The sequence below is a fragment of the Microtus ochrogaster genome, chromosome 1, assembly GCF_000317375.1.
Source record: "Microtus ochrogaster isolate Prairie Vole_2 chromosome 1, MicOch1.0, whole genome shotgun sequence".
NCBI classification, from domain to species: Eukaryota; Metazoa; Chordata; class Mammalia; order Rodentia; family Cricetidae; genus Microtus; species Microtus ochrogaster.
In genome coordinates, this window is record NC_022009.1 from 46,799,199 (window position 1) to 46,808,731 (window position 9,533).

At 56.0% G+C, this 9,533-nt stretch overlaps 1 protein-coding gene across 1 annotated transcript; it reads left to right on the plus strand.

Annotated features, from left to right (window-relative positions):
* Positions 1–1,804: 1,804 nt before the first annotated feature.
* Positions 1,805–8,795, plus strand: Amn (amnion associated transmembrane protein). Its single transcript, XM_026778705.1, has 13 exons — positions 1,805–1,903; positions 1,942–2,203; positions 2,338–2,540; positions 2,619–2,663; positions 6,728–6,824; positions 6,938–7,155; positions 7,288–7,425; positions 7,524–7,632; positions 7,719–7,801; positions 7,917–8,064; positions 8,138–8,315; positions 8,407–8,500; positions 8,585–8,795. The coding sequence occupies exons 1-13, from the start codon at positions 1,805–1,807 to the stop codon at positions 8,693–8,695; spliced, it is 1,785 nt and encodes a 594-aa protein (XP_026634506.1). The 3' UTR covers positions 8,696–8,795.
* Positions 8,796–9,533: the final 738 nt, after the last annotated feature.

Genomic DNA, 9,533 nt, shown 5'->3' on the forward strand with positions numbered 1-9,533 from the left:
CCCCTCAACAGTTACTGAGCCAAGTGAGCTGATGCCCCCTTTGAAGGCAACTGGACCAGGGTAAAGGGTTCCCTGGCTAGTTTGGGCCCGACCTGGGTGTGGAAATGAGTGCCCCCTAGTGGATGAAATGCCTTCTGCATGGGAGAAGGAAAAGTGGAGGGTAAGGACCGAACTTTGGAGATGAGGGGATAACTCCAGGGAGGAGGACTCAGGCAAGTCCCAAAGTCTGAGTGGCTCGTCCATCAGCAGCCCTCCCTCTGCCCACCACCTTCCCCGCTCTGCCTCCCCTCACCCACACATCCGGATATCCACCATTCACTGGTGCGCATTGCCCCAGCATCCGTCCACCTGTTACCAGGACCTCAAACCCAAGCTGATCCCTCCAACACTCCTGCTGTGGCAAAACACCCAACAAAGGCAACCTCAGCAAAGAGCATGTATTTGGGCTCACAGAGCACAGGGCTGGTAAGGCATGGTGGGTGGAATGTGGCAGCCGGTCATACTGGTCGTATTCTGGTATGCTTCTCAGGAAGCAGAGATTATTGCTGATGCTCCGCTTGCTTCCTTCTGCCTTTGTGTTTAGTCTGGAACCTCAGTCCATGGGATTGTGTTATCCATATTTGATGCGGGTCTTGCTTGCTTCTTCTCTGGAAACACCTTCACGGATACACCCAGAGGTGTTTCCATGGAGACCGGTTAGCCTGACAGTGAAGTCTAACCATTGCACCCTGTTCATGCACACTCCTTTGCCGGTGCTCTCTGCACTCAGCCATTTTGCCCCGCATGGACATGCAGCTGGGCAGGGCTGGATCACAAGGGACAACTCCCAAGTTACATGTGTACCTCTGGACAGGGAGACGCTTCCCAGTAGCTCTCACTGTTCCCATTTGCCAACCCTCCATCCTTTCAGCATCCCCCACGGGACCTGCCTCATCTTCTGTCCATTTCCACCCATTCCCTATTAAATTAAAAGTCCACACCTCTCCTCCCCCTCCCGGTTACCTCAACCACCTTCTATCCCATCCAAATGTACCTAGCAACATCTTCACCCAGGGCAACAGCTCTTTGGCCCACCCCTCCTTCACAGCCCACCCTTCTCTACCCACCGTCCCCACACAACCTATTCATGTCTGCCTGCTTCTAGGCACACTGCCACCATCCACTGTCCCCTACCCACCCACCCTTCAGTCAGCCACCCTCTGCCACTGACCTAGTCAGTCTCTCTCCAGCCACCGCCACCTCCCATTGCTCGCAGGCATAATACGGAGCACCGGGAGCCCCATCTACCCGGTACCCACGGAAGCCCTGGCGTAGCCTGCACGACAAAGCCCCCTCACGCTCCTGCACCATTTCGTGACTGGCCGTCCTTTCGTTATTTCATTGATCCTTTTCCATCCATTTTCCACCCTGCGCAGTCCGCCCGGCCCATCTTCTACCCACTCACCTCAACTGTCCATCTGTCCAGGAACATCACACTCTGCCCTACCTGCCGGTTCCCCTTCAGAACCAGGACACATCTTCCCGTCTCCAGCACACACACAACTGCTGCAGACCATGGACTCAGGCCTGGAGAAGACGGGCAAAGATGCCTGAGCCCCCAGGGTTATTGGCCACCTCCATGCTATGTCACAGGGAAAGGCAGACCAACGCCCTCTTACTGGGCACTCCGGGCCCTGAGTCCTAAAGTGCGGATGCTGAGATCACCGAGAAGATTCCTCCAAGGAGCCTCAGGAGACAGCTGGGCGGGTCGGAGGTAAATGTGTAACATCTGGGCGCCCCCTGCCCCTCAGCCCCGCCCGGTCACATGGGCCCTCGGAGCAAAGTCCGCACCTGCGACGTGAGAGCCTCGGCGGCAGCAAGATGGGCGCTCTGGGCCAAGTCCTGCTGTGGCTGCAGTTCTGCGGTAGGCCGGGGTCTGCTACCCTGAGGCTGTTTCTCTAGGCCCGAAGGGTCGCGATCTCAGGAGAGGGTGGGAGAAGGAGGCGGCGTTCTCAGCCTGCCTCGATTTCCCCGTCCTCCGGCGTGGGCTGGTGCCCAGGAGGTGGAGAAACCGCAGTCTTGCCCTGTGCACCTCGAGCTACTCGCGGCTCCTCTGTGCGCAGTAGGAAAAGGGCCGCAGGTTCCCGGTTCCCGGACGCCTCTTTGCGCCCAGTGCGGACCCCATCCCGAGAAGTCAACGACGGGTGGACACGGGCGACGTTCCGTAGGAGGGCACGTTTGAGAGGGCTCTGCTGATAGGCTAGGAGTGCACCGGAGAACGCCGCGCAATGGGGTGCTCTTTGTGCTGAAAGACCAGTACCCGGATCAGGGTCACCTCGGGTACCCCATCTGCACCAGGGGTGTGGGCATCGCCGCCGCTCTTGCTTCTCTGGAGGGCCGCCTTCCCAGAGGGAGGCAGACACTCAGCCTTCCTTTCTTTAGCACTGACTCGGGCCGCCTACAAACTTTGGATCCCCAACACCAACTTCGATACTGCGTCCAACTGGAACCAGAACCGGACCCCGTGCGCCGGAGATGCAGTCCAGTTCTCGGCGGACAAGGTACCTTGATGGGGGCTTGGGAGACACTGGGATGGGGAGGTCTACCAGCTACGCAACTGACGCCGCCTCTTGCTGCAGATGGTGTCGGTCCTGGTGCGAGACAATTATGCCATCTCTGACATGGTAAGGCTCGGGGTCACGGGGGCATGGCTGTCACAGGGTCGCCGAAGGCCCATTCCCAGGACTCTGTGCGTCGCCATGGAGCCGCTGGGTGGAGATATTCTCTGGGAGAGGGCATCAGAGAACACGTGGTGTCTCACAGCCCAGCTCTCCCCTAATCCCTTTCTGAAGGCCACGTTAGCAACCTGCCTGCAAAGCTGGCTCCAGATAGCCCGGAGGGTTAGAAGCAAGAGGCTAATCAGCCTGCACTGATTTGGTGCACTGCTAAGGCTTCAGTGCACCAAAGGTTGGCGGTCTCGGCGACCCGCGCTCAGTCTCTGTGGTTGGTTTTGTTTCTCTTTGTTGGTTTTTGTTGTTTTTCAGGAGTTTTTTTGTTTGTTTGTTTTGTTTTTCTTGTATATGGGTGCTTTGTCTGGGCACCGCGTGTGTGCAGTGTGCACACAGGCCAGAAGAGGGCGGGGTCACTTGGAGCTGGAGTTACAGATGTTTGTGAACCACCATGTGGGTGAAATTGAAATGTATGCCCTGGCAATGCTGAAACATACATGAGCAGCACGTATATGGGGGTTCTGTTGAGTCTGGATTCTGTTCTGTTGAACAATATGAGTTGGGTTTCACGTTCTAAGTTGATGAGGTCAACTCACCAGGTCTCTTCCTTGCTGGGAGGAAGAGCAGGCAGTGCTCTTATCTGCTGAGCCATCTGTCCAGCTCTCCTGGGGTTCAAACCTGGGCCCTCCGGAAATACAGCCAGTACCTTTAGCCTCTAAGCCATCAACAACACCAAATCAAATGGAACTAAAAGAAAAATATTTCATGAAATACTTGAATACCCACTTCGGTGCCCAAGGGTTTTTGTTGTTGTTGTTGTTGTTGTTTGTTTGTTTGTTTTTGTTTTGTATTGCTTTTGGCTTTTTGTTTTATTTGGTTTGGATTTTTTGTTTTTGTTTTTTAGAGACAGGATTTCTCTATATAGCCCTGGTTATCCTGAAACTTATTTTGTAAACCAGGCTGGCCTCGGACTCAGCAACTGACTGCTTCTGCCTCCCAGATGCTGGCTGACTAAAAAATAATGTTCTGTGGGTCAGGGTCTCAAGTAAGCCAAGCAGGCCTTGAATTGACTCTGTTGATGAGACTGACCGATCTTCCCATCATGCCTCCAAGAGGCTGGGATTACAGGTGTGAGCCACCAACCACGGCTCAGTACCCAAGTCCTGCGTTGAATGCATGCTGGGGCTCACAGGTGTGGCAGACCTCGAGAACAGTCCCTGTCGGGGCTACAGCGAGGTTGCCCCTACCAGTTTAAAACACCCCCTCTCTGGCCAGGGGGACATGATGCATGTAGAGGTGAGAGCTTTGCAGGCAGCAGCTGCTGAGGGGCGCCTCTATTACCTCATGAAAGTTTAAAACTCTCTGTTTCTGAAAGGACTTCACAGCCATGGTTCCTTTCTCTCCTCTCTCTCCTCTTCAGCATCCCTGGCTCAGGGTGTGACCTGCCTGGGGGTGTCTACTAATGGACAAGGGCATGGGTCACTTTGAAGAGGCAGAATGTCACCCCTATTTCTTGGGGGTCCCCTCCAGCTCCCAGTGATATCCTGGCCCTCCTCCTTTACCACTCAACACAGGGGGCTTCCTCATGGTTCTGATTGTCACAGAGAACCTGTCTGCACACTCAACAGAACACTAGCATCTGGGGTGCTGAGTTCTCCATTCTAGAGCATGGGCTGTGTCTCTTAATGTCTCCGCCAGCTTCTTCCTTCTATGAATTTAAGACATGATGATGGCATATGTAATCCCAGCACTCAGGAGGCAGAGGTGGGCAGATCTCTATGAGTTCAAGTTCAGCCTGGACTACAAAGCTAGTTCCAGGACACCTAGAACTACACAGAGAAACCCTGTCTCAAAAAACCAAAACAAACAAAAACAAAAACATTATATTCTACAGTTCCCTTGGTTCTTCTCATAGGAAAAATGGCAGTCATTCCTCCTGTTTTCAGGCCTACTTTTTTTCCTTTTTTTTTTTCTTATTGGACATGCTCACTGCTCCTATGGAATTAGGAGCTCTTGTCATGTTGTCTTGTTAATGAAAAGCATGTAATATTTCTCCACTGGGTGTCATGTTGGCGCCAAGTTGGATGGCAGCACATTATAGAAATTCTATTGCTGACCACATGGTGGCTCCCAACATCTGTAATGAGATCTGGTGCCCTCTTCTGGCCCGCAGGTGTACATGCAGGCAGAATACTGTATACATAATAATATAGAAAAAAAGAAATTCTTTTTTTTAATATTTATTTATTATGTATACAATATTCTGTCTGTATGCCTGAAGGCCAGAAGAGGGCACCAGACCTCTTTACAGATGGTTGTGAGCCACCATGTGGTTGCTGGGAATTGAACTCAGGACCTTTGGAAGAGCAGGCAATGGTCTTAACCACTGAGCCATCTCTCCAGCCCCCCAAAAAAGAAATTCTATTACTAAAGTTAACAGCTTTTTTAAAAGTTAAATAGGGTGTTGAACTTTTCAGGGTCTTTTTTGTTTGTTTTGTTTTTCAAGACAGGGATTCTCTGTGTTACAGCTCTGACTGTCCTGTAACTCACTTTATAGACCATGCTGGCCTCGAACTCACAGAGATCCACCTGCCTCTGCCTCCCGAGTGCTGGGATTTAAGGCATGTGCCACCATCACCCAGCTCCAAAATCAGGTCTTGAAGCTCTCCCCATTATTCCATGTTTCTGCCTCAGTCTCCCCAGCCCTCGTATATGAATTTGGTACTTAGTCATCCACCCTTCTCCTGGACTTCTTTGCTGCCTCCTGTGGAGCCTGGTCTTGGACACCTGTCACTGAACATCCTCAGCTGGATCAGTCCTGATGTTTTTTTGTTTGGTTGGTTTTGGTTTTCGAGACAGGATATCTCTTTGCTACATTCCTGACTGTCCTGAAACTCACTTTGTAGACCAGGCTGGCCTTGAACTCATTGAGGTCCACTTGCCTCTGCCTCCCGAGTGCTGGGATTATAGGTGTGCGCCCCCACCGCCCGGCCTGATGTGTATTTCATCTAGTGGTCGCCCTCCATCTGGGGTGATTTTCCACATTCTCTCTGTGGTGCTAGGCAGGTGCTCCACCTGAGCTCTCCCGCAGCCCTGCTCTTTATGAAAATGCATCCGTTCTCATGTGTGTATGTGTCACCTCCTGTCTGTCCCCAGCTGTGGGTGGAGTCCCTTGCTTTCAGTGTGTTTCACCCTTGGCGTGGGTGTAGCTGCTCTGTGACCTCATCTCCCTCTCAGGTACGAGCTTTTGGGCAGGTCTGAAGCTCTGGGAAGACCAGAGACCCCGTCCTGTCCTCTCATGGGGACAAGAGCCTGGGTGGTGGGCGATGACTAATAGAACCTGATGGCCCTGCATGGAGCAGCTCCCACGGGCCGCCATCCCCTCAAACTCCGCGAGGATGGAGGGATGGATGAGGGTCCTGAGACTCGGGGGACCTGGAAATGGTATATTCTCTTCCGCACAGCGTATTTCTAGCATAGACCCGAATTTGAGTGGCGAGGAGGAGCCACGCCACGAGGTATAGGCACTCTTAAGTCCCCTGCCTTCACTGGCATCCCTCTCCCCGCAGTTGAAACCCGTCCCCAGCAGCTATCGACATTTTAAAGTTTGGCTTCTAGGACCTGGGAGACCTTGTCTTATCCTTTCTCCAGGGTGCTGGGTGCTGGCAAGTGCCACCTCCTGTCCCATGGATTCCCAGAGTCTCAGTTGTGTCCTGCCCCTTAGCATCGGACTCCGCCCCCTGGCCTATGTGACCCTCTAGCCTCGGCTCAGATCAGAGCTGGGGGTCCTTTAGGCCTGGCACATGTTGTGCGCGGTGTACAACACCCTTCTCTTTTCTCTCCCTGGCGAGACCCAGCTCTTCCTGTTAGCCTTAGCCAGGTTAAGGTTCCCGGGCCCTGACTCCTTCACCGAGATCCCCGCCAACATCTCAGCTTGGGTTTTCCTGGTGCCAGGGAGGTGTTAATTGGGCGCAGTGCGTACTTGGGCCATGTGCCACCTCAGTCCGCGCCTCCCGCAGCTCCTGCCACTGGACGGGGAGTTCGTCCTGGCCTCGGGGGCCGCATTCAGCGCTGCAGGAGTCGGCTCGGACCCGGCCTGTAACTCTGGAGAGAAAGGTGAAGGGGGCGTGTCTCGGGAGCGGACCTCGGGGAGTGGCTAGAGTGGGCGTGCCTTGTAGAGGGCGGGGCGCGGGCTCAGCACCTACCTTGGTTGCTGCCTACATCCACAGGCGCCCCGTTGCTCTTCCAAAATCCCGACCGCTTCTCCTGGCTTGACCCACATCTGTGGAGCTCTGCGACCCAGGCGAGCGGCCACTTCTCCGTGGACGCCGAGCGCGTGCCCTGCAGCTACGACGATGTCCTCTTCCCGCGCGACGGATCTTTCCGCGTGGCGCTCGGCCCGGATCCCAACCCGGTGCACGTCCGCAGCGTCTCGGCCGTGGGTCAGGTAAGCAGGCGGGAGGGCTCGGGTTTCATCCCCTGTGCGCAGACCCAAGGAGTCCTACAGCTGCGCGCGTGGCCCCGCGCACTCAGACTCCTTCCTCGCCTTCCTGGCCACCCGTGATGCCGCCACCCACAGACGTTCACTCGCAATGAGGACCTGACGGCTTTCCTGGCGTCCCGTGAGGGGCGCCTGCGCTTCCACGGGCCGGGCATGCTGAGAGTGGGCTCCCAGGCCTGCACCGACGAGTCGGGATGCGTCTGCGGCAATGACGAGGTGAGTGAGCCTTGGCGGGGGACAGCGCGAGGTCTCTCGACCGTGGGGCGCGTGGCTGTCCCTCGCTTTCCTGCACTCACCGCCATACCCCCTCCCAGACCCTGCCGTGGATCTGCGCGTCTCTGCTGCAGCCCCTGGGCGGCCGCTGCCCCCAGGCCACCTGCCGCGACCCGGTACTGCCCCAAGGACAGTGCTGCCACCTCTGCGGTGAGCGCCCCGCCTGCCCTCTAATGCGCTCCCAGCGGGCTTCCTTCTACTGGGGTCCGCGGCGTTGACCTGTACTCCCGTTGCAGGAGCTATCGTGTCGTTGACCCATGACCCCACATTTAACCTGGAGCTGTACCGAACGCGGCTGCTGGACCTCTTCCTGAAGCAGGTAACGAGGCCACACGGAGGGTCCCGGCTGCTAGCAGCTGCGCCCCGACTCTACTGCCCTCCCCCAGGGTCGAAGGCAGACACCCCCCCCCCCCATCAACCCTCTTCCTTCCCAGCCCCAGTACCAGGGCCTGCAGGTAGCTGTGTCCAAGGTGCTGCGCGAGGCCCACACCGAGATCCAGGTGGTGCTGGTGGAGACGGAACCCCAGACAGGCGCAGCGGGGCGGCTGGGCCACGTGCTCCTACAGGACGCGGTGGCACAAGGTAACCTCGTGCCCTTCCGCCCCTCTACTGGCCCAGGTGTCCCGGCGCCGCCGCTGAATCGCCCTCGTTGCAGGCGGCGAGCTCGGCATCCTGACGGCGACTCTGCGGCAGTCGGGCAGGCCGGCGACCGGAGGCTCCACGCTGGATCAGGACCGGTCCGGGGCCTGGCTGGCGAGTGGCGCTGCGGCCGTGGTGCTGCTGGCGCTGCTGGGGACGGTGGGGCTGCTGCTGCACCGCAGCGGGAGGCTCAGGTACCCTGGCCCCTCCCGAGGGTGGGTTCCCCGGGGTTCCCAGAGGCTGCGCGGGCTGCCCCAGGGGTTCACCTGCGCCTGCATCCCTCAGGTGGACAAGGCATGAACAGGCTGAGCCCGCATCGGCAGGGCTGCCGCTGGGTTTCCGCAATCCGCTTTTCGACGTGATGGTCTTCAAGCAGCAGGTGAGATGGCGGCAAGAAACTATGGGGGCCTTCCCAGGGGCTGGTACTGGGCACCTTGAGCCCCCTGACCCTGTAACCCCGCAGCCACAGCCCTCAGTGGAACATCTCGGATCAGCCCAGAAGGTGGACATCGACACCAACTTCAGCTACTTCGTTAACCCACTCTTTGCCGGGGAGGCAGAGGCAGAGGCCTGACCTTCTCTTGGGAGAGTCTAGGCCTCCAACCCGTGGACTCTTCATCCCCTCCAAGACACGACTTCTCTCCATCAAGACTAAGACAGGCCTACCTTGTCTAATAAAGGGTTGTTTGGGTTTTGGGGTTTTGTTTTGTTTTGTTTTAACCTGCTAGCATAGGTAGTCGGTCACATTTCCTACTTCTGTTTACTTGAGTTACGGGGATCTGAACTCAGGTCCTCAGACTTGATCCACAGGTGTTCTTACCCACTCATAGTGTTTTGTTTTGTGTGGGAGCCTCACCCTGTATCTTAGGAAGGCATTAAACTTCAGGGCTCAAGTATCTCCCTGCCTTAGCCTTTAGGATTAGCTGGGGCTTTAGGTGTGGCCACGGATCCTGGGATGGACCTGTCCCAGTCGCTGGCCTGCTCAGATTTGGTTTCATGCCGGAGGAAAGCAGGCGGTGACCTTTAAACGTATCACTGCCTGGTTCGTTCTCACTACCCCCACCCCCATTTTTTGGTCTGTGTGTTGTCGTCTCTGGTTATGGGGGCAAGGAGCAGGGGTTTGCTGTTTGTGGACACACAGGGAACAGGAAGCTTCAGTTCATCCAGGTTGGCCAGCTCTGGCTTACATAGGAAACAGCAATTTCAGTTCTTAGTAATTCTGTGGGGAAACACTGTATGCGTAGTAGGCATGGTGGTGCGTGCCTAGAATCCCAGTGCTAACAATGGAAGCAGGTGGATAGAGAGTTTGAAGACAGCCTGGGCAGCACTGCAAACCTCTGTCTCTAAAAGCAAAAACAAAGAAACTATGCCAAGAGGCGGGGTGGAGGGACCGGAGAAACCGCTCAGTGGGT

Excerpts from the sequence above, each read along its gene's own strand:
- Amn (XM_026778705.1), top strand. The coding sequence starts at position 1,805 with ATGGGCCCTCGGAGCAAAGTCCGCACCTGCGACGTGAGAGCCTCGGCG. Across the intron at positions 2,204-2,337 it reads GTGGACACGGGCGACGTTCC|GGGTGTGGGCATCGCCGCCG; the intron begins GTAGGAGGGCAC and ends CATCTGCACCAG. Across the intron at positions 7,426-7,523 it reads GCGTCTGCGGCAATGACGAG|ACCCTGCCGTGGATCTGCGC; the intron begins GTGAGTGAGCCT and ends ACCCCCTCCCAG.